At 38.6% G+C, this 25,511-nt stretch overlaps 1 protein-coding gene across 9 annotated transcripts in view; it reads right to left on the bottom strand.

The window, feature by feature from the left end:
• CPSF6 (cleavage and polyadenylation specific factor 6) overlaps positions 1-24,922 on the bottom strand; it is a 38,486-nt gene extending 13,564 nt beyond the window's left edge. For 4 of the 9 annotated variants that reach the window (XR_008465245.1, XR_008465243.1, XM_054194117.1 and 1 more), the window contains exons 1-10: positions 24,791-24,922; positions 16,070-16,279; positions 14,467-14,570; positions 13,133-13,278; positions 12,244-12,417; positions 10,612-11,116; positions 9,294-9,386; positions 8,241-8,356; positions 7,756-7,909; positions 6,528-6,722 (exon numbers count right to left, since the gene is read on the bottom strand). Coding sequence is in view for 7 of the 9 variants with exons in the window: in XM_054194117.1 (XP_054050092.1) it covers positions 6,533-6,722; positions 7,756-7,909; positions 8,241-8,356; positions 9,294-9,386; positions 10,612-11,116; positions 12,244-12,417; positions 13,133-13,278; positions 14,467-14,570; positions 16,070-16,279; positions 24,791-24,850 (1,752 nt within the window). In the remaining 2 variants the exon portion in view is untranslated. Of the gene's footprint in view, positions 1-1,736; positions 6,392-6,527; positions 6,723-7,755; positions 7,910-8,240; positions 8,357-9,293; positions 9,387-10,611; positions 11,117-12,243; positions 12,418-13,132; positions 13,279-14,466; positions 14,571-16,069; positions 16,280-24,790 lie in introns of those variants that run through there. The other 5 variants (XM_054194126.1, XM_054194140.1, XM_054194158.1 and 2 more) reach the window with 5 other exon arrangements.
• Positions 24,923-25,511: the final 589 nt, after the last annotated feature.

Raw genomic sequence — 25,511 nt, forward strand, 5'->3', positions numbered from 1 at the left:
CCTCAAAGTGACTGTTAATAATTACTTTAAAAAAAGTATAACCCAGTCAGCTCCAGATACTACAGTATGCACATAAACTAATCCATATCCAAAGCAGTGACTGGAATTTCTTTTCTTAGTCACAGACTTTGTTCCCAAGTCATGAATGTTTCAACCAGTAACTACTTTTGGGGAAGCTCCTTCCCCACAGACCAAAATTTCCATAGCTGTTACGTACTTTAAAAATTAATTAGTAACAAAGTGTCAAAGTGCTGCTTCCACAAGAAGATGGGTTCAGAGCTGTGAGCTAAATTAGCACAAAGAGGCAGGGGAGAATCTCAGTTTTTTAGTGGAGAAAGTTAAGTATATGACAGCTGTGAGACTGCATGTCAGAATTTGCTGCTCTCATCATACAATTGCTGCGGCAAGAATTATGGATCTTTATCACTTCTCTGGCCACCGTTAACAGATCCAAAGCACCATGTATATGATTTATAATACTAGCATAAGAAAGCTTCAGTTCCTGGGACTAATTTGCTAGATTTCTAAGGGTACTTATGGAACTACAGGAACTTTAAAGAATGAGCGATAAACTGGATTTAGGATTAATACTTTTCATTATAGGGCTCTTAAAATGGTCAGCATGACACTGAACCTGCACTTTAAAAAACACAGCCAACTAAAATCCAAGTATTCTGCCACTATTTCTTGGCAAAACCAGAAACCTTTGTGGTTCCAAAAGGAAGAAATAAATCCGTATGGTTTATACCTTCATGCTCAGCCCTTTTCAGTATTCTACAAGCAAGTAGAATATTGAAGTAAGAAACAACTTTTTTTTTAAAAAATAAGTCTCTAGTCAGTACTTCTTGGCAATGCTGTTTTCCATCTGCCTCAAGCTATCTGTCCCAAGCATGTGTTAGGTTTGTACAATTTAACACCATAAAGCAATCAGTTTCTCAGCATTTCTACTAATAAAACCCAAATTTCAGACTTCTCTGTTAAATAGTTATTTTGTGGTTTTAAAGTTAGGGGTTTATGCCAGAACATTTTACAAATGAAATCCCAGAACTTTAGTAATCAAACATTTTTGTATTTATGCAAGATGCAACTTGAGCATCATTTTTCACAAAGACAGACTCTTACAACAAAACCAATAGATTTCTTATGTATATAAAGCATCTTGCAGTAGCAACTATTTTTTCCTTAAATTCCAATTATCCAAATAAGCATATCAAAGCTTTAAACAGCTTTTAGAACTGTGAAAATTCTACAGTAGTTTAAAGCTATATGTGCATACACCCAAGTTTAGTTATAGTAGTGTAGTGTGATATTTTCAGAGACTGAATTTCAATCTCCCAACTTGATCACATTTCATTCATGATATACATTTGTCATTATATCCTCATAGCACCTAAGAATTACTTCATGTAATTCTCCTTTATTTTATTTTATTCTATACATAAAGAAAAAAATACACAAAGCAAAATCCCACAGAAAATACCAGCTTGAAAGCCAAAATTTGTTTTAACTTAACCTACATTCCAGAACAATCACAAACCTCCAAATACTGTGATGCTTTAGCTATAACACAGTGAGAAAGAAGGAATTTCAAGCTCAACTGGCTATTTGCCTTTCTGCATGTAAGCTGAGGTACATATGTGATTCTGTTCATCATACATGTACAAACAGACTATTTTACCACCACTAGCACCTTCTTCCATTTGTTGCATTTCCCCCCCCCCCCGCCCCCCCTCCATTATTAGTGTACTTACCTGGTATCTTTGGTCAATTTTAGTGTATAATTTAAGATCAACACCAGAACAAGTTCCTGATTTTATAAATAATTTTACACGGGAAGAAAAATAACACTCCCAAAATAGTTTCATTCATCACATGTCTTTCTCCTACTATCCCAGCCTGTCTATTCACCAAAAATAATTGATGAACAGAGAGTTATGTTCAGAAAACTCAATCTTTAGTTTACAAGTTAAAAAGATGTGAATTATCAGCAAGTATCTTTCACATTAATATACGAGGAAGACACAAAAAGGTAGATCAGGCTGCCACAGGAAAACATGAAAATGAAGATCTCTCATTTCTCTCTCTCTCTTTTTTTTTTTTTTTGTAAAAAGAAATCTTAGTTCTCAAACCACAATGAGCAAAAGGAAAAATCAGAATTTTTTCATTCTTTGGAGAACACTGCACCAAGCCAACATTTTCACTTGCAAGTAACTTTTTTATGTTTCAAATCCTATAAAGCCTTAAAGTTTCTCGGGGAACTTTAACACAGCTCAAATTTATCAAAACTACTGATTTGACAAACAAAACACAGGATGTGAGGAACACAAAAATATAAGCGTGTCTACAGACACCTCAGAAAACAACAAAATTACAGCAACATGTTCATGGAAAAAATTAATAGAAGTTATGCAGTTATGCATGTGAAAATAAACAATAGCATAAGATTTTCAGTTCATTTTTGGATTCATCTTATCCTCAAGAAAATGAGAGGAATCACTGAACATTAAGAAACAAATTGTATGTTTCCATAAAGCACCAGAGTAGTCATAAAGTAGACTTTAAGAAGCCCATAAAACGGTGGCACTGCTTGCCTCTTTCACGCTATGGTGGATTTCAGATACTACATCAGATGCACAAAGCATGATTTCTCTGACGAACGCTAGATGCAACAGAATAATGCCAGCCCCACATATGCTCTTCCTCAAAAATACACATTTTAAAAAAGAGATGTTAGGTTAATACTAATAAGATCTGAAATAATCTTAGACAGGTACGTATACCCAGGTCTTGAACAATGCTACCACGACTCACTTAAAATTCCATTATTCAATAGAGCTTATTATTAAAATAACTTACAAAAATAGGCATTTTCCTATTCATGTACAAAGTGTCTTAAAAGGCTAATTTCATACTTCACTTGGTGTTTAAGTGGTTGCTAACACAGTTACAGGACAGTTCCTATTTATACAAGCAAAAATATAATGAGTATTATTTAAACTATCAGTACCATTTTCCCCTCCTACTGACACCAAAAAAATTCCAACCATGTTAGTTCTTAGATCACTCCAAAGCTGAAACTACTTCAGAGAGCTGAGAGCAGTTTCTGAAGAAGCATATGAGCCTCGGAAGTACATTAGACTTTAAATTATTTTGCTTACAGTGGTTTGAGAGCAAAAAAAAAAAAAAAAAAAAATCAGAGAAAAAGCATGAAATATGGAATACAAAGTCTACATACATATCAACTGTTACAATGTTAGTGTGTTTTTGTCTTTGCAATTCAGTCCAAATCCAGTTTAAATAGGAAATAATCAGTCAATCAACCCAATAACAAAAACATAAAATGAAAAACTTCACATTCAGCAGTTATAGAAATTCAGACAGATTAAGATTGGGACAATGTATCAGCTAGAAATACATCATTGAGTATCCGTTAAGCTAATAAAAAAAAAATATAATAATTCTGTCTATAAAAAAAGACTCATGCTGATGAAGTTACATTACTATTCTGTTTGTACACATTAATTTTGCTGTTAATCCTTCTAAATATCATTCTATTGGATTCTTACTTTTCTTGACTAATACAGGTTAGACATTTGTCTTAAATCCATTGTTCTCTTTTATATCCATAGGCTTTCTACAAGCAAAGGCAAGATGTTTCAAGGAAACATTCAATTTAAGGTAATTCTGTAGAATGGATTATCAATGTACATGAAGCCTTACTCTAGAGAAGGCACAGAATCCTGCAAGAATTTAATTTGAAATCATGAACTGTACAAACAGAAGTGTAAATACCTGCTATGGTACATCTAAACTTTTAAATAGAGCTTTATTGCTATAAACACATTTAGTAAGTTATTCCAATTTAATCCATCTCTATGAATGTAATACAGTACAAACTGAATTTCACTGTATACAAAAATGTTCACAATGGTCCTTTAAAATACTTCTAAACTAGATGTGTAACACTTTAAAAAAATATGCCAGTACAGTATCACCGTTACGACTATAGGTACACAATAAGGAGAAGTATAGGTGCCATTCATAGGGTGCAGGCACAGAGGCAACTTCATGTTATCTGGCAAAACACAGTAATATGGGGAGTAACTCTTTTCAGCACTGCTGATATTTATTAAATGACTGAGACTTAAATCCATTTATGAATATTAATCAATGTAAAGAACAAAATAAAAAAAATGTATGGTAACATACATCTTAGTGAAAATGAAACATACAAATCAGGAGAGAACTGTATTTCTTTTATATATGTGTATGTGTGTGTATATATATATATGTAAAACCAAAACTACAATAAAGCCTTTCTTCATTAAGACAGCAACAAGACAAAATGTTTACAACTTAACTTTAAAAAAAAAAATCAAATGCTTTCATTTACATGCAGAATACTAAATTTTCCCTTTAAATCAAGTCCTTACAACCTATTTTCTTCTTTCCACAAGGGAATCTTACCTATGCAACCCCTCTGAAAGAAAAGAGAAGTGCCAGCACACAACAAAGTTGAGGGAAGTTGCATATATAAATCTCACCTGAACTGAGACTGAAACCACAGTCTCATTTTAAAATTGTGCTTTGGAAATTATAAAATGCAACGTAAAGCTATTTGATATGTCTTCTTGGGATGACAGGGTAGGGAATCTGTACTTGGCACAGAGTTTCTGTATGCACAACACTAAATACACAAAAATTAAAGCTAGATTAATAAACTATGCCAAGGGTAAAAAAAAATATCTTAAATTCCAAGTTATTAACAATTTCAGTTACGGCTTGTTCATCTCCACCAGAAATCTCTGGAAATGCATCCATCACTCAGCTCAATGGTTACCTCCTATTAATAACACCTACTTGCAAATATCACAAATACCCATTTATTGTAAAAGGTAAAAATCCAGTTCAACAAAAGAAACATTTACTTTTGTTAAATCTGTATTTTTTTCCCTGATATTTTACAATTAAGAACGACAGTTGCTATTTTTATGCAATTCCAGAAATATTTCTACCAATCCATTCTTTATGACCAAGAAGTGGCTTTAACAGACATCCACTCCCAACTTTATTTCAGCTGCCACATTTCACCTTCCTGTTTAAGCCTTTGCCCCCCCTGCTCTAAGTCGATTACAGTTTTGTGTGTCCCAGTTAGTATGTGAACCCAAGACAACATTCCACTTAATACTCAATAGACTAAAGCATTTTGTATCAGAATTTGTTCTCTCCCAAAGACACAAAAGCCCGACTGAAAAACTGACACTTAATTAATACAACATTGTATTTTAACTTAGGAGTATACTACATTTTATGTGATTTCTAAAAAGTTTTCCTCTATTTAACTTGTGTAAATTAACTTCCATGAATAAATACCACATGCAAATCTGGAAACTAAATCTGAGGGTAAATTGAAGAAATGGAACTTGGGCAGATGGGAAAGCCTGCAAGCTTCAATTTTAGTGTAGATGTAGTGGCAAATTCTTTTAAAAAGGGAAGACTGCTGAAGAGAAACTAATAGGTAGGGTTTTTTCCAATTGTCAAATATAGGGAATCATGGGTAGCTTGAATTCAGAGTCCTCAAAATGGTACATTATATAATGTGATGAATATTTCTAGGTATTTTAAAGCTCTCAGCAGTACACTGAAAAAAATATTATTTAGCATGCTATTCTGTAGCTATCTAGACATTTGATGCAGGCAAGACTGCAGATACATGAAATGAAAGAACACATTAGTTTGAGAGCAACCAGAAAAGAAACAATCCTTGTATCATACACGTGTTTACTAGTCTTCAGAAAATAACTTTCCTATCAGAGAGGGGAGGGAATGAAAAATCAAGGTGGAGGGGAACAACTGATCATAAGTCTTATTGAAGATAACACCTGAATTTAGCTAGAAGGAAGAAGATACTGACAGGTCACATTTCATAAAGTAAAGAGCAAAGACCGGCTATATTTCCTGAATTTGAGTAAAACTCACCGGAAAAAAAAAAAACAACCAACAAAACACCACTGTACTCGTGCAAGGACAGCAACTGTATGTACACGTGTTCCCTAAACTGAAATAATCCACATAGGATGTACAAAGGGCTAAACACTGCAGTCCTTACAGAAGTAGATTTTAAAATACAAAATTAGCATTTTAAAATATAAGTAAGAAATACAACCATAAATTTCATATTATCTTCTATGATTACAAAGAGAGCAGACTTATCAGTCTGGCTTACTGCTTTTTTTAAGAATTGGTTTAATCGCATTTCTTAAAAACAGCAAACATTAATACCACCTAAAATTAAAACACAGCATGCAAACTGCAGAAGATAATCACACGAGCACTCCCTCCCTCCCAAGACCAGTTACCTGTTGTTACTTACCTATGTTCATGTCAGATGCTGCAAGAAGAAAGTGATTCAGTATATATTGCAGGACCATTTAAATGCAGATATTAATGGTGTAAATAATCCCAAACCTAGTTACTTTTAGTAAGTCAGTAACAGTAAAGTTCAAGAACATGAAACAAATGCTCACCTTCTTTAACGATGGCGATACTCTCTCTCTCTGTCTCGTTCTCTGTCACGATCTCTGTCACGATCACGATGCCTCTCTCTTTCACGGCTTCTTTCCCGATAATAGTCATCATGACGATCTCTACTGCGCGATTTGTGGCGCCTACTTTTTTCTCGTGACCTACTATGGTCCCTCTCTCTGGATCGCTCACGTCTTCTAAAAGAAATTACTTCATTAAATTTTTCTTCAAAATACAAGCCATTTGCATGCCAATTTTGTATTCTGTTTATGAGTATGAATTTCATCAAAAAAGGATAGGAGAGAAATATCTGTTCAATGTGATGCAGATATGTTTTTGTATATAACGTGAAAGATAGCTGGTATAAAAGGTGATGGCTAAGAACTTAGTTACAGATAGTAAGGTGCACCCACTTTCTAATCTAGCAAGGAAAAGTGAGAAAGTACATACTCAGAATGGAGGACAAGATGGCTGAAATCAGCTGGGGGAATGCACCATACCTCCAATGATCACTACAACATGGCTGCTAATCTGCATACTGAAAGTATATGCCAAAACCAGCTGTCTTTATGTTTTTAATATTCAAGGCCAACTACACTACTACAGTATCCAAATGAACCAGAGGCTTGGTGTTTGTCCTAACTCTGAAAGGGGCATTATTTAAGTTTTGAAAGAAATATCAATCTCCCATGTGTACTAGGTAGAAGAGTCCATGAATTTCAAGTCTACCTACTCTCTATTTTTAGATTGTAGGACAAAGGACAACAGGCAAAAATCATTCTGCCCAACTTCCCCCTCCCACCCCGACTCAAGTGTATTTCTACTGTGGCAAGTGTGGAGAAAATGACTTTTAAGCAAAATGAAAACTGGCATCAAATATCCTCAACCTTGATTTTCAATAGCAAGTTCTAATAATAGTTATGCACTGGACATCTTAATTGATAAAGGATAATTCTATTTTGAAGTCTACACATTGTGAGAGTACCATGTAGGAAAGGATACTAAATAAAGCTAAGAGTTAAACTTAACCTGGTCAGATCAATTTTGAAACGAGGGTTAATTAGAAGATAGCTAAGTTCAGGAAACCCCTATTTGATTCTTTCCCACACTTCTTGTGCAACTCAGCAAATCATTAAGCTTCTTACATGACTTAATTTCTTCTCTGTGAGCTAGTCCTGCACTACACCTCCCATCTTGTAAGTAACAGCAGATGGAAGAGGAAAGTTTTACCTGGATCCAGAACCATAAGACTTGGACTCAATTCCATGAAGGCAGTCCTGAAGAGAGCTAATAAGTACTTTACAGCGATCATCCGCAGATACTTTGGACTGTTTAATTAAGGAAATTGCAGTTACCAAGGTCTCTATAGCACTTCCATAGTCACCTGAAAATTATATAAGATCATGATCAGAAAATTATGCAAATTAAAGCAAAGATTTATATCTGTAATAGTATTACCATTCAAGCATCTTCTATTCAACAGCCATCCAGATAATTTACTGTAGAACCAAATATTAAAATACTGTCCAGATCAGTCCTCAGAATGCATTCTCAGAAACTAGTAATTGGAGCACAGTACAAAATCAGTCATAGGTTGCACCTAAATCCAGCTTCCCATTAGGAAAATGTGGCTTCAGGGCTGCAAGTTTCCTCACAGAAAAACTATGAACTCTTTTGAGCTGGGTAGAATAGCAAACACATTGAGTTTTACTAACCAGCACTGGCATCTGATACAGCTCTCGAAATGGCACTGCTTGAGATCGCCCTATTTCTATTCATGATTTCTTCAAATTCTGCTTCACTTAGAGGTGTCCTTGCAGCATCCATTTCTCTGCAAGCAATAAAACTAGTATTTAACAGATTAAGAAAAACTTACGAAGATATCATTGCAGTTTTAACAATCCAAGTTTGCAACTTTAAGCAAAGTGACAAACAGAAAAGAAAGCGGGATCTGGGTTTCGTTTTGTTTTTTTTTTTTTTTTTGTTAAGGACCATGTTACAGTATAAAATCCTGAAAGCTAAAAAAAAAAAGGTAAAAAACAATTAAGACATTGCTGTTGTGCTTTACAAATATTTATAATTTGCATAAAATCCTTGAAGTAAGTAGATATTATCCCAATTGAATGGATGTGGAAAAACATGTACATAGGCAATGCGACTTTGAGCAAAATTAGAGATCATTTTTATAACAATACTGGAATTAGAACTATATGATCCTGTTTCCCAGATCTTAACTAAGACCAGAATGCTGTAACTTATGAAAAGCAAACATAATCTATCATCTTTAAAACACTCGATTTTCTGAATGATACTTCAACATTTTGCAGCTAATTTTGCTTGTTTGTTTTTTTAATTTCTGGTCAAGTTCAAGGTGCTCCAATTTGATCTCCAAACTGGTCACGGTAAGGAGGAAGCAATAAAGCAGAATCCTCACACTCATTACACTTTTGTTTTACTTTTAATTGTTAGCTACCTATATAGGGTTTCCAAAGTAACAGAAGTCAGCCTATACAACAATTTTCCCAAAAGTTTTGCAGTGTCCTATTAGCCAGTCTCTGTATCACATAGAAAATTTTGAGAAATGTGTTAGAGAAACGTTGAGACTGTTAAACTGGCCCACTGCTTGATATTTCTAGAACAGTGTTAGTTCTTCTGGTAGAAAGAAAATGCAGAATAAATAATAAGCAATGCTATCCTCTTAATTGCAAGAAGTGGAACAAGATCCTATAGCCAGTTTAGCATAAGAGGAAATGTCTAAAAATTCATACCTCCCTGAGTTTTGAGTATTATTTTTCGTGTGCCTCCCATAGAATGGAATATGTAATTTTTCTCTTATGGACATGTTATTTCCAGTGAAACGCCTATGATATATAATTAATGACAATTTAAATAGTTATGGATGATAGTTTTAACATTATTAATGAAAATACTGGACAGTAAGTTAATACTGTCCTATTCCCACTCCTTCCCTCCCCAGACATTCTATAAACTGCAGACAACCTCAATCCTGTCCATCAAAAAAACAACCAACACCTTATCGGTTTATCATATTGCAGGCAAGTAAGCCAAATGCTTGAATGTCTATAGTTTCTGTATGAACATACTATACACAGATGCGTGGAGTTTTTTTTAAACTTTGTGATAAAAGAAGTATCGAAGCAAACTGTCTTTGCAGAACATTTTAAGCAAGTGTCTCTCATGCTAGCAGTAAAATCACAACTGAAAAATCCAAATGTAACTGTAAAAAGTGTCCTTCTTACAATTTATCCCAAAATCTTCTGTGACAAATACAAATATGATGACAATCAAGAAACAGCAGCAAGACAGAGATGCTTGAAAGCACAGATGAAAAAGATGTTTCAAACAAGGTGTGAAAAACTTGACAATTCAAGTCAGAGAGACTCAAGAACTCCGTCCCAGATCAGATTAACCATAGGAAAAGCCGCTGCTACAAACACAGCAAGACTGCACCAAATAAGCAGAAGCCTCTTGACAGGAAAGGAAGATAAAAGTCTTGCAGTTAACTCATGCCTGGCTTTTGAGACAAAGACTAACTTTGAATTGAATCCTGAAGAAAAAAGGGACAAGCAGAGCTGCTGAAAGATGATAATGGTATGAGCTTGGCACAGCACTGTACTTAACATACGCACATATTCAAAAAGGAGAACTCCACAGCATTCTAAAAAGACAGCTCACAAAGCATGATGGTAAAGGTACACGTCAGAATTTCAAGTTAAGACAGAAGCACAAGCAGAAGCTGCTGCACAAGAAGTGATATATAAGTTTACATGTAGAACACATGGAATGATGACACTGCCAAATACAAACTGAAGACAAACAGTTCAGAGCTGAAAAAGGGAAACTGAAATTACTGGTGTTGCATTTCAGGATTTTCACACTGTTACCAACATGTTTCTGAGAGATATTTCACTGAAAGAAGTGAAAAGGGGAAAATAAGATGACTGTTGGGATCCCTTCCAGTCATATTGTTCATTATTTCTAACATTTGCATTAAAAGGGAAAATAAATGCTTCCTACAAGAGGAGTAAAATCTGCTACCGAGCACATTGCACCAAAAGCACTCACCTTCCAGGCGGCCCATAGTCACCTCTGTCATATGGTGGAGGTCGGCCATACGGATCTGTTGGAGGTGGGCCACGGCTGTCTGAAGTAGGTATGCCACTATTGGCAGGTGGGGGGAAGAAAGCTGGATTCACATGTGGTGCAGGTGGTGGAGCACCTGGAGGTGGCCCAGGGAGATGTGGAGGAGGAGCAAGAGTTAGGGGTGGCCCAAGAGGGCCAGGTGGACGAGGGGGAAATGGACCCGGAGGTGGAGGTGGACCCTGCTGAGGTGGTGGCGGACCTGGTGGTGGCCCATAGCCTGGAACTGGTGGTGGAGGGCCTGGAGGAAGTGGCCCAAGTGGAGGCTGACCAAAAGGCTGTCCTGGAAACAGAACTGGTGGTGGTGGACGGTCACCACGATTAGGAGGTCCAGCTAATGGAGGTGGGAGGACCTGACCAGGAGGTGGAGGACCTGGTGGGCCTGGCGGGCCAGGAGGACCTAAAGGTGGACGTGGGGGAGTTTGTCCAGCTAGAAAGATGGGGGGGGAAAAAAAAAAAAAAAAAAGACTTAATAAATATAAAGAAATAAAAGACTCAGCAAAATAATTAATAATTCTTGCATTTTTAAAAATATTAAAAACCACAAAAAAGCCAAAACCAACCCTCACTTAAAAATTTGCAACTTACATAAGACATGCATGGTCCCACTTTGGGTCCAGTAGCTTAGAAAATTTTTAACAGTTGCTTGACTATCAATATCTAAAGAGAACAACATTAATTTGAAAACTGACAACTCGCCCCCCGGCCCCAATCACTTAATCACCTGCTATTGTTACCAAAACCCCTAAAAGCTTACAAAAACTAGAAAACATTGCATCCTGCTTACACCTGCAGCTAGTCTTTCATATGGGGCATAAGATACAATATAAATTAAAAATACAGGAAAAACTATATTGGAGAAGGTAAGGTAAATGCAGTATCCAAATCTACTTTCAGGTCCTCATTAGTGTTTTTTTTAATTTGACCATGTCCCTTTGACTGTTGTAGATGATTTACAACTGAATGACATTTATTAAAAATACTACAGCTGAAATAAGAACTTCACTGCAATGTAAACCTGATTGTTTAAGAGTTTTCTCCCCTCAAGGGATACCTGACTAAACACAAACACCTCCTCTTCAAATTTGTGGTATTCTAAGCGACAACTAACTGACCCATCAGTGGGTGTGAATCAAAGCTGAATTTCTGATGATGTGCAAACTTGTAAGGCATTAATGAAAAGAGTTACTTTATGCTCTGCAACAAAGGCATTCTCATCCTGTATAGCAAATCAGAAAATCTGAACTACACTGCACTAAAGACAAGACTACTTGCTAACATGATCTTAAATTTTTTCATGCTTCAAAAATATGCACACTGACACATTATAAAGAATGTCTCTAAAAAATGTTATTATACTGCTATGAAATTTAGGAAGTACAACTCCCTGTTTGAGTATCAACAAAGAAATATTGTTGAATCCTACAATCAAGCTGTGAACACTGATTATAGCACATTACTGAATTGCCTTGATCTTTATCATTTCCCAAAGAAGCATGCCATATTAACAAAAGAAAACTCAAATGAAACTGAAACTCCACCTATGAATTATTTTACCTGGGAAGGGTGGTGGTGGCCCTCCTGGCCCTGCTGGTCCAGGGAATCTGTCTCCACCTGGAATGGCACCTGGAAAACGACCTCGCCCTCTATTACTAGGTGGAAATGCTGCTCTTGAGCTTCCTCCTGGGGGACCAGCTTTACCTTCCCCAGACATCTGGCCAGATTGTGTGGCTGCAATGGAAAAGCAAAAGTGTAATTACATAAATCGAAACAGGTTAAAGCTTTTCAACACTTGATTTAAAGTTTTATGCAGTGGTAAAGCATGACCTTAGGAGCACCAACTTATTCCTCAGTACTCAAACCCAAAGCATTTGCGGAGGAAAAAGCGCTTTGCTAAAATACAGCAGTGTTCCAGTATGCTCCACAGTAATGCAATAGCATCTGGGGAGACTGTCAGTCCTCCTTTTAATGCAGCCTAAGGCCGATATTAGGACTGGGAACCACAAGACGATGTGCTGGAGGAAAGTACAAGACAGGATCTCTTTTCCCCATTCTGCCATAAGCGCAGCCTATTCAGAAATCAGAATTTAGTCCAGTTTGTCTACAAATGTTAAATTTCTAAATGCTCTTGTGCTTTTTTTAAAAATTACATCCACACAAAATTGAGAAATCTTCTCCAACTGTAAGACAAGAGTTTCACCAAGGTGTAACCTTCTTACAGTGAGTGTTATCTCTTGCCAAAACAGCAGCTCTTCAGCGTATTAAGTGATTTTTTTTATTTAAGAGGATCATCTTTGTTTAAAGATACAACTTCATTCACCTGGACTAGGAGATTTTATAGCTATTTTAAACTACATAGAAATTATCAGATGCTGAGAGAAAAACTGCTATACTACTTTCGATATAAACTTCTGTTTTTTCAAGACAGCACATAAGAAAGGCTTACTTTTCCTTGACTGCATTTCAAACTGACTCAGAAATTGCTTATTACACGGAGTTACAACGGGATTCTGCCCATGCAATTCTCTTTTAGGCAACAAATCCATCAACTTTTTGGAGGATGCTTCCGACCCCACACCAACCAGGGCAAACCTGAAAGGAAGAAAAAAAAAAAAAGTTACACCACAGTTTTTCCCTTTCCTGCATATTCTGATGCCTCATGAAAAAGGTTACACACAGTAAGCAAAAGAATAATTGAAAACTAGATACAGAAACTGTCTCACAGGTCTTAGTCTGGTTTTCAGAACAGATAAACTAACTCCTTCTAGGACATATACGAAGAACCAAAAGTGCAAGTACAAGATGCATCGAAATATATCACAGCAAAGGCAGCTTTTTGGTAGAGTATCAATACACTATATTTGAATTCATATGATTAAGTTAATAAGCATTCACTATGTTCTCATTACTACTAACTAGAGAGAAAGGCACATTCATGCAAGGAAGATTACATTGCCAGTGAAAAACGGGCTCAAGCGCTCACTTCCAACAGCTAACTGAAAATAAAGATGTAAAGAAAGATTTAATAACGGAGGTTGAGGGAACAGTATTTACACTATGAGGAAAAACAAGTATCACCAACGACACTAACTGGTGAGGGGTCTAGAGAACAAGCCTTACGAGGAGCGGCTGAGGGAGCTGGGGTTGTTTAGCCTGGAGAAAAGGAGGCTGAGGGGAGACCTTATCGCTCTTTACAGCTACCTGAAAGGAGGGTGTAGCGAGGTGGGGGTTGGTCTCTTCTCCCAAGTAACAGGCGATAGGACAAGAGGAAATGACCTCAAGTTGCACCAGGGGAGGTTTGCATTGGATATTAGGAAAAATTTCTACACCAGAAGGGTTATCAAATACTAGAACAGGCTGCCCAGGGAAGTGGTGGAATTGCCATCCCTAGAGGTATTTAAAAGACAGGTAGACAGGGTGCTGAGGGACATGGTTTAGTGGTGGTTTTGTCAGTGTTAGGTTGATGGTTCGACTCGATGATCTTAAGTGTCCCTTCCAACCTAGACAATTCTATTATTCTATGAAATATAGGAATAGTCTCAATGAAGACGGACAACAAGATTTAACTCACAGAACAACATGACACACAATACCATCGTGAAAATTTATGTCTGAAATTTAAGTCATTAGTATGAAATTACATACCCAATCATTGTTGGATATCAATTAACAGATTATCAGTTCACATCCTGATAGTTACAAAAATTGGGAAGTCCTTCCCCATTTCCACCCTTCCAATCTTCAGTCCATTTACAGAAAAAACAAATGACAAGTTCTTACCCTTTAGACTGGCCATTAGCACGATTTTCAAAAAATTTTATCTCCAAAATATCATTTACCCCCAGTGAATGAACTGCTTCAGTTAAGTCTTCATCTGTTGTCCACTGAAAAATATTTTTAATATTCAACTATGAAAGCTTATCTATAACATCAGGAAAAGGGCAACTAAGTTTTCCATGGATTTCTGTGTGTGCATGAAATCAGTCAAAAGGAATACTTAAATCATGTTGTCAGTATCTTCTGACTTTTGGTAAGCAGTCATTTATATTTCACAATTCTCAGAAAATTAACTGTAAAAAATACACTAATACTTCTTTTCTTCCTACTTCTGTAACTTCATCATTTCTTTAAATTTCATATGGGAAGCACAAAGCAAACTTTCAAGATTCTGTACTACTTATTTGATCTCCCTCAAATCAAGGCTTCTTTTAAAAATTCAACACATTACTTCGCTGAGAGCTAAACGCAAAGAAAACAAACACAACAGCAAACAGCAATGCTAAAGTAGATAAACGCACTTTTTGTGGATAACTTCATTTGTGAAGCCAAATAACGAGCAACAGGTATGCTGAACGTTGGCCTACGTGCTTTGTAAACTGTGATATTTGATTTGGATGAATTCAGCTAATTCATGTGCATTTTACTGATTCCATTCATATATTTTAGAACGGTACAACTGGTAAGTCAACGGCTCCTTTACTTACCTATTAGCTCCTGAAATTAGGATACTGTAATAATTAATGAAAAAACATCTATGCACCCATAAAGCGTTCTTTTGCAAGTTTAGCACTAGTAAGAAATTAATCAGAAGGGAAAAAACCTTGAATGACAGTTTTGCATGTGTGGACCTGGAAGAACTGGATTTCAGATAAACAGATAAAAACTCCAGTTAACTCAGCTATTGACCACATCTTGCACTTTGTTTGCTTAACTGCAATTGATTTTAGAATACTTTAATGCTAACAAAAGTAACTGTCTAAAGGGCAACCGCAATTCAGTGAGTTATCCTAAACCTGTTATTCCTCAGACCGCAAAAATAAGCCTCAAGCCAAATACCTGAAAATAGTTGTGTTGTAAGAGTCACTGCCCTGCAAAAAGGGAAGTGGAAAAAGGTCCTGGAAAAATGTAAAAAGTAATTTCAAGAAAACCCCAGAGAACTTTCCAGCTCCTCTTTAAACTAAAAACTTCAGCAAGAGTTTACTAAAAAACAGGTTCCTTCAGTAGCCTTAAAGTATCTGCAGGCATAAAGTACTTCACAGCTTAAACTTGTTCTCTTCTTTCATTCAGTTCTCTGAAGACCTTTAGAAGACAGTAGCACAAATATCCCTTCATAACACTTAAAACATGAGAGGAAACTTTAAAGTTTACATTTACTGAAGATTTCCTCAATTTTTTAGACATCAAGACAGCTCCAGATAGGCTCACTAAATTTCAAGTAAAAAAAGAGAAAAGAAAAAAAAAAAAAACACAAACAAACACCAAAAACACTGCTTTGCTGTACTTTTAATAGTTCACATAAAACAATTTTCAAGCCAAAAATATTTACAAAGAAGTAATAATTTTAGAATTTCTGGCTACACCTAAATAGTAATAAGATACTTACCCAAGTAAGATTTCCAATGTACAAGGCAATTCTCTTTCCAGTATATGTATAGACAACATTTGGTGCAGCTCCTTTACCTACATCATCCCCAACAGATGGTGGCAGAGAATCCATGTAATCACGATCTTCTGGAGCATCTCCATTATTTGCAGATGGAGAAATTACATCATCATACAAATCAATCTGATCATGTCCACCATATTCAGCTTCCTAAAATACAAGACACCTTGATTATATTTAACATTAAACACTCTTAAAACTTACTTGAAACGAAACACTGAGATAACTGTTAGGTTCCACAGAAGTGACAAGTATGATCCAACACCTACACGACATCCCTTCTGAAAAGCCATGGCCCATTTTTATCCACATTAAAGTGTATAAAATTCTTATGATTTCTACTATATTCTAAACAGACAGGGTGGGGAGGCTGGATATAAAAAAAATATACTTCTGGCCACTGTTTTGCATTGCGATCCTTTTGCCCTTGTAATATAAACAGAAATACAAAAACCCACAAGTCCTACTCCCAGAATTATTGCCATTAGCAAGCATGAACAACGTGCAAAACAAGAAGCTAACATCCACTCTCAAGCTAATCTTTTTTCCACCAAAACTCTTGGTAGAATGAAGCTTTCTAGAGGAGCCCTACTGACAAACACAACACTCTACCTTTCAGATTTCTATTGCATTCCTAACTTGATTTTTATCTCCTCATTCACAGAGGGGCTAGACAGGGACAAAATTCTATTTTGTTTCATTAAATTTAATAAACCCGAGAGTTTGTGTTTATTAAACATTTATTTATTCACGGGCTACAGAGGGACATCACGGCTGCCTCTGGAACGTTTTGGTTCGCAAAAGCATTGTGGGGTTTTGGAGTGAATCATTCCCTTCTCCCTTGGGGTGGTACACGTTACAGCACAGTTCTGGCCAACTGAACTAGATTCCTTTCAGAGGGAATGGAAATATGAGATTTATTTCCAGAAGCTCTGCTTCACGTGCTCAACAACTGCATCCTACCTGCTAAATGGGAACAGATGGCTCAAGATCAATCAGTGGTCCTTCAGACAGCTTTGACTGTGTGGTAGGAATACTTGGTCCAAATGGCCAGACTAAATTTAATCTGAAGTAGACTATGCAAACAGAGGGGCCTGAGCACCAGCTGCCTCAATCTGCTGATGTGCTACTACCAAGCCGTATTACTTTTTATAATAAAGACAGCTGTACTGTCATCACCAAAGGCAGACATCTAAGAGAAGGGTAAAACACGTTGACTGCAAGTGATAATAATCTCCTTCACAAAACCATGCAAAACCTTTTTTTAAAACACAGTGTAACCTTAATCAGTGGGATCGCTTAATTCCGAATATGGAATGAGTGTTGTACATCTGCAGTAAGGAACTATTTTTAAAACAAAGACTTCTTTTAATACTTGCTATTTTTCCATCTTATATACTGTCACTCATCATATTCAATGGTGATCAATTCCACAATGGGATTCTGCTGTCCTTTTTTATTATCCTAGCAATCACTTATGATCGAACAACGCAGTCTGTGTGAGAGAGAAGCACCTTCTAAAGGTCTACTGACAGGAAGGCAGTAATTTCTCGGTAAACAACAGTGGTCTGTCAAAGCTTAGGAAAGCCTAGTGGTGTTTAATGTTAACCTTCAGCTTTGATACTGACTTTCACAGGTTGCTTTGCCACGTGCAAAAATTGGACTTCCAAAGCCTGCAGAGGGTTCCTGGACTCTTACACCCTGATCCAAAACAGAAACTGCTTCATCAGATTTTGGTATCAGAGATATTTCAGCATCCACTATCTTGTGAATTTTTATCTAGAAACCCACATGAGCATCCTAGATAGAAGAGTTCAAGGTACCAATATGGCGACTAAAGAGAAACAAGCTGGATTCCACAGAAAACAGGCTACAAAGCTAGCAGTCTTGGCTGAAAACTCACTATACCCACAACCATCATGAGATGATCAGCTGCCTTAAAAATATGAAAATACCATCAACTGCTACTCATACAGAGAGAATATCACTAAAATAAAAGGCAAACAACCCCCCCCCCAAAAAAAAACCCAAACCCCAGATAAAACTAAGTTTTCACATTGCCAGTCTAGTAGACTTGATCCTCAGTAAGCTGCACTGTTGCAATACACCCTAAACTTTAACAGAAAATTTATCTCTCTTACAGTAAGTTTATCATCATTAAATTAAGTAAGGGTTTCATATTTTCACCTAGTCTGTCCAGTTCTCTGTCTCAGTTTGATTCCTCCTATCACCACAGCTAATGAAAGTACGTTCAAAGAACAGCTTGGGACAGGCCTAAACATGACATCGTACAGAAAGATTAAGGATGATGTCACAAGGCAATTAAGGAAATCCTCTGCTAAACATGCGGCAATTCTAGTCATCTGTGTGTATGGATGATGACTTCAGGGATGCGGAATTTAGTCTTGGTAGACAGATACCAACAGGCAGCTACCAGTCTTGCAGCAGATGCACACAAACCTATCTCTCTGAGAAGGCTGAGGTCAGCATTGCCAAAATGCCAAAGCAGGCAGCAGTCCACAGCTCTGCTGCGCTTCTCTAGTGGCAAGAAACTCCTCAAACAGACCAAGTTTCTATCACATAGACTTTCAGGTCAACATCAAAGGAGGGAGAGAATTATCAGGACAGCACAGTCTGCATGTAATTTTGGGGAGGGGCACAAAATGCCCAATCACATCAGTGTCTTAACTGAAATCAATAAAGATAGAATAAGCAATAATTAAGAGAAAACCTGATGTTGTTCACCATAATCTCTTCTTACATCACGCTGGTTTTGTGGCCAGCATGGAATTCATTCAGATACCAGTCTGTCAACAAGGTGTGTGGTTAGATGATTAAGAATGATCCAAGTCAGCAACTGCAAGTGTAGACAGAAGACAGGTCTTGATGGCAGTTGCACAAGATCCAACAACCCTTCCTCCTTCATACCTGTACCATGGAAACTTACCTAAACGCACCCCTTTTTCCTAGATGCAGAAGAGTAAGAAAAAGAATACAGGAAACGTTACTTCTCTAGTCTTAGCTGTTCAGCAGGTGCTCTGCCCATACCAAGAATTGGTTTTGACCTCTTCCGACTTCCTCAGTTAAGAGAAGGACACCAAGCATGAAGAGAAATTATTTCTGCTCAGTTATAGTCATTCACAATCTTACAGATAAACATGCTAAGAAACAAAGTCAGCATCATTATTCTGGCCCCCTCTACAACCGACAAACAAATAGCAATACTTCTCCAAAGCCCATATTTTAACTAGATCACAGTCTGAAATGTTAGATCATTTGCTCTGGAATATCAGGACTGCAACTCCACATTCTGTGCTTTTAAATGGGACCACGTAAATAAAAAGGGTACTGAAAAGATATGCTCTTCAAATATGCATGCCAGACTAGCTGTTACGTTTTCAGTTACTCAGCCCTTCCTCAATATTTTCTATTTTAATTACTGTTTGCAATGTTTTCCAACATTCAAATATGAAAGCCATAAGCACATGGAGCACTACAGTCACATCCAGAAGGGTCAAATTAAAAGTGTTATTTCTTTTTGGAATTTAGGAACCATATTTCTCTGAGTTGCAGAGAACTGGTCATTCCGTTTACAAATGCTGGTTTGGATATATATTTTTTTTAAATTAAATTTCTTGAAACTGCACATACATCTGAGACTTGCTTTTTTTCCACAGCTCTGTTCAATTTATGAGTTAAACACTAAAATACATTAAAAATACATAATTACACTAAAAAATAGAAATCGGTGATATAAATAAAATGTCATTAAAAAAATCACTATTGTTTCTGAAAAAAACCCATTCACGAAAAAAAAAGGCAAATTATCCACCTTCTCCCTTACCAGGTTTTTTTTCATTCAAGTTACAACGTATGTTGTCAAAATACATGTTAGCATCCGCACTTTTAAAAAAGTTTTGAACTCCTGAAGAATTACAGGTTAAAGAGATAAGCAAAAATCTTTCTGGTTTTGATTAGCTGCCCAAACACAGACAGGAACCTTAACAAAACAGTAGGCCTTTAATGTTTCTAAAATAGCACACTGCTTGTGGCAGAAACACCCACCACGATGGACAAGTTCGTTAGACCGCGAGATTCACGTTTACTCTACAAGCCAAAACACTCGCAGCTCTACAACTGGCACGCCACTGAAATTTAAGCAATCAAATTTGTCAAAAAGAGTAACTAAAAATTCACAAGTAGTCAAAAGTATAAATGAAACATAGATAGCAATGCTGTTTGCATTAGAACAAAGCTAAGAGGTGCCAGATAACATGGTCTCAAGTTTTCTTTGGAGTTTTGATATTTGCAAATATACAAAGGTTATCTCTTCCCCAGGCCCCCGTCAGCTTATCAACAGAACTGACAAAATACATATGCAACAAGGTATTATACATACATTTTATAATAAACGCGAGTCTGCCAGCTTATGTTTTTTATGACCAGAACAGCTCTGCCCTTCCGAGTAGGAATTTATTACACCACAATGTGTCCAACCCCTCTCATAATGAGACAACTGTCCTCCTGACATAAAGGCAGTTTTTAATAACCTGGTTTATGCGGACATTAAATGTTAGCTTTTATTATTTATTACACAAAAAAAATATTTTCCTCTCTGTGTTACAGACAAGAAGTCAAGAGAATAACTAACACATTCCTAATAATCTGTAGCCACAGAGTTTCCAGATAATTAGCCCCTTAGCTGCTCACTCCATCTAAATCACTTTTATTATCCAGTTACAAAATACAAAGTCAAAACCCTTTCATTTCTAATTTGTTGGCATTTAAATATCAAACTAAAACACTACAGGCATGTTTAGATGTATCCACAATGCAACTTTGCAAGTATACTCATTAGAGTATAAACAAAGCAAGTGCTTTCTCCACAGCATTAAAATAAGAGATCCTTCTGACCAAGCAGAAGATACAAAACAATTTTTAAGAGCCCATCTGTATACTTATACAAATTTATTTTACTGCGTAGATTACAGCAAATAATAGTGTACAATAAAACCAGTTTTTTACTGTTTAATTATGTGCATGTGTATATGTGGAAAAAAAAACAAACAAAAAACAACTTGGGAAATGCAAGGCTGATCAGAGCATCAGAGAGCTTTACGATGCATAGTCACATCTACATGACTGCAGGAGAGTAACCCAGTTTGCTGGCCAAAGATGCAGGCAACCTTGAGTCAGACCCAAGCTGGCCTCATGCACAGGCTCCTCATTATCTCAGTATCACGCACTGATAGTCTAGGTTTATGTGTACAAAACCACACCCTAATATTTGCCAAAGCAACCCTAATCTTACTGTGGTCTTCTGCCATCAAGGGAATGCCAGCCTTGGCCATTTGTATGCAGATAATACGGTTCTCATGTGCAGCACAGGTCTCTTATCTTCTTGAAGACCAAGAGGCATAACATGTGTAGGGACATCATCAAAGTAAAATATGCCATGCAATCCTTATTTCTTATAAGTTACAAGCAATGTATGCGTGAAGCATTAAATTTGTGAGACTCTCATCTCGAAATGAAGCTTTAAACAGATACAAAAGACCACTGTATGGGGAAGGCAGCTTAGAAGAACCAAATGGAAAATGATTCAATCAAGTTCTGAAAAGAAAAAAAAAGAAAAGGCAATTTCAAAAAAAAATATAAATACAGCTGGTGGGAGCCAAACTGAGTAAAGCTGTAAGCCAAAGGACAAAGAAGAATACTATTATGATGAACAATAAGTTAATGAAAGGGTAAGAGGCAACACAGACAGACGCAGTTTTGATGAGCTCCAGATGGAATGGAAAAGATGTATTTTCACTAAGAAGATCTGACTTCAAGTTTGTCAGCTCATTGCAACCAACACTGAACACAACCCCAGACAGTTATCAGTTGCCAGCCATCTTCACCAGCTTGTAAACCCATGGCTCTGTGGTCTTTACTTCACCCATATAACCTGTGGTTCATTTAGCACTAATCAAGCAGAACATCCCCTCCTCCCACCTTCTCCTGGAAAAAGGCATTAAAAAAAAAAATTCCCAAACGATCCTCAAGGACAAGTACCTTGAGGCACAGAACAGACCAAACAATGAAGAGAAGTTCATCCAGCCGCAAGTCCTAAATAACCCATTTGCTACAGATGCAAACAAAAGTTTTGTCCCAGTGTGGGTATAAACACAGTTATACTGAACCCAGAACAACAACAAAGTTAGACAGTATATTTTTCAGTCCCTGATACTGGCAAAACTCGAGGAAAGGGTCCCTATAGTCCAAGTCAAACAAATATTGGTAAGACCGGTTAACGTAGCACAACACAATCCAAAACCAATAGCTTATGGCTTTACACATAAAACAATTTTTCCTTACAAATACGGTGTTCTGTAAAATTTTGCTACATAAGCAAATTAATAACGCAATCATTTTCTCCCTACAGCATTTTGTCAACTTTTATCTTCAACCATCCACAGATAGGCAAAACTATGTCCCATCTTATAAATTTAAGCTGTCAGCTTTAAAACAGAAACAGTAATTCATGAATAGAAGCTTCTAGAAGATCCATCACAATGACGTCAGAATTAGAGGTAGTAAGTAATACTGTAGAGAGTAACAACTAGCTTGCTTTTGTACTTGACAATGAAATGGGAAAGTGCAGAGATGTCAATCTCTCCCAGTAAAGCTTTCTATTTCAAAGTAATATAGTTCAACTGAGCAGGTCCTGAGACAAAACGAAAGTCACAAAAATGAAACTTGGAAAAGAACAAACCACAAAATTATTTTTTGGGAAAGAAAACCCTCAAAACACACTGCCTCCCAAAAAATCCCCAAACAATCACCAAAACAAACCAACCCAAAGCCAAGCTGAGGGAAAAGGGGCACTAGACTCTTTCTCACTTTTCTGCCCTGTATTTTGCAAGCTTCACAAACTAAGGAAGCAGACTGCAAAAACACAGCCCCAGCAGGAGAGCAACTGGAGTGAATATAGTGAAAAGAGCAAAAGGGTCCCCTGACTGCTGGAATAAGCTAAATCAAATTATCACAAGACTCATCTGTATCACCAACCTTCCTTGCACTATGGCTACAGGGAATATCAATATTAACCATAACCTGAGTGGATCAGGGATATGTGAGTGAAACAGAGCATCCCCGTCACTTTTGTTCTGGCAGTATCTGACTGTACAACGCTCATAGCACAAAATTATTCTACTCTGAGGGCTTCTGCACATGTGCATTTACACAAACGCTACTGGATTCAAATTAATTTTTTCTGAAAAACTTAATTTGTTATCAGAGTTTTACCTGGAACTGATTAAAACAAACTCAAGTCATTAAAGAAACTGAAGATATGCACTCTTATGCTAAATAGTATTTGTGCCAGGGCTCACTCCCATTTAAATTAATATAACGGGTCTTCAATTGTAAGGGAGAAACCTTCACGTGTAGACAAACTAAGAGCAAATCAGTTCTCTCCACTGTCTGCTCTCTAGTATGGCATTCTTTTATAGTATACCTTTATGAGATTACTAATCTTCTGAATTACTTAATCGATAAATAGCTAATGAATTAAAGTTTCCTGAGACAGTTATAAATTGCTATCGAAATTAACTGTGACTTCCATAACCTACTACCTATTTTGCAGTTCTCTGTAGGGCAGGCAAGCATACAATTGGGCACCACTCAGCAAGCCCAGTAAACGTGCAAAAGTGCAGTTGTTCTCGGTTATTTATGTTCTAGGGCAAGAACAATGCAATCTGGGGCAACACAACCTGGAGAAGCGCAGAAGTCACAAACAGGACAGATGGCCCGCAGAGCCGATAAGAACATCAGATTTTGAGAGGAAAAGTCGGCACATGGCTTTTTGGGAAAGATGAGGGGTAAAAAAAGAGCTGGAAAAGCAGACTACTAGTAATCCAGGGAAGTTGTTTATTTCACCCCCACTTCCTCATCAAAACACGAGCTCCTCCTCTAAAGTTGAGCTGCATGACTTTTTTTTTAACGACTAGAAGAGAACAGCGAATTAAAAAAAAAAATTTAGAAAAAGGAAGATAGTTTCTCCAGCCCTGCAGAGCAAAGCTGCACTAGTTCTGCCTCCCCCGCAAAGAGCGGACGAGAAACTGCTACCGCTCGGCGGCTTTTTTTATTCGTCTGCGAACAATGGCAGTATTTCCCCTCCGCCGCCGGGAAGGAGCCGCTCTCCCCACCGCATCCGGCGGGGTCCTGGCCTCCGCGGCCTCCTCCGACCTGCGGCGCGAGAGGGATCTGCGGCCGCTCCTGCGCGAGCACTTGAGGAGGGAGCGAGGGGAGGGAAGGAGGGAAGGAAGACGCTCGCCGCCAGCGCGCCGCGGCCTCCCTCCCTCCCGCCAGCAGCCCCCCCGCAAAGACCGCAGCCGGGCGCCGCGGCACTCCCCGCCAAGCCGGGCCCCGATAGGCCCCGAGAGCCGGGCCTGAGGCGCGGCCTCTCCCCGCCCCGTCCCGCCGAGCAGAGGGAGCAGATCCCCGCAGTCGTCGGCGGGAAAGCCCGTCGGCGGAGCCGGCCGAACAATGGCGGCACGGCCCGGCGCTGGGGGCCCTGCAGGCGGTGAAGGCGGGCGAGGGAAGGGAAAGGAGGGGAGGGGCCGCGCCGGGCCGGGCCGGGCCGCGCCGGGCCGCGCCGGGCCGGGCCGCGCGTACCTGGTTGAATTCCTCTCCCACATCGGCGTAGATGTCGATGTGGTCCACGCCGTCCGCCATGATCCCGCCCGGGCCGCCGTCAGCCGCGCCCGGCTCCGGAGCCGCCGCCGGGAGGGGGGAAGGAGGGAGGGAGCGGAGGGGCGGGGCAGGGGGGCGTCACTTCCGCCCGAGGAGGGGAGAAGCTTCCGGTGGCCGCAGAAGCGGCGCTTACTCTGGGAAGGGTGGTCCCGCCCCGCCCCGCCCCGCCCCGGCCCGCTCCGGGGGCGGTGGGGCCAGAGCGGCCCGCCCCGGCCCCGTAGGCCTCCCCCGGTGGCTGCCCTAGCGATGAGCTTTCTTGCACCGCCATGTTAGGCCGCGGGCTCGTGGCACCTCAGGGGGGGCGCGGGGCCCCGGTGCCGGCGGCGCTAGGCCTCCCCATGAGGGGCGTGCTGCCGGGCGGCTGCCGGGGCACTGCGGTCTCGGGGGATGGGGCTCATGCAAGCCCTGCTGGGTGCTTTCTGGTGTGTCTATCTGCCCCAGCTTCGAGGAAGGGGCTGGCTAGAAGAGGAAAAGTGGGTTGATTGCCTAATATCCGAGTGCTTTAATTAAACATTTGTAAAACGAAGGAAGAGTGCTGCATCTTCAAACCAGGAGTGCACAGGCTGGGTTGAGGAGCTCAGTATAACGTGCAGAAAGGACATGAACAAGCACACGCTTTTCTGCATTTAGCCAGACGTTGAAA

The sequence above is a fragment of the Rissa tridactyla genome, chromosome 1, assembly GCF_028500815.1.
Source record: "Rissa tridactyla isolate bRisTri1 chromosome 1, bRisTri1.patW.cur.20221130, whole genome shotgun sequence".
Taxonomy (NCBI): Eukaryota; Metazoa; Chordata; class Aves; order Charadriiformes; family Laridae; genus Rissa; species Rissa tridactyla.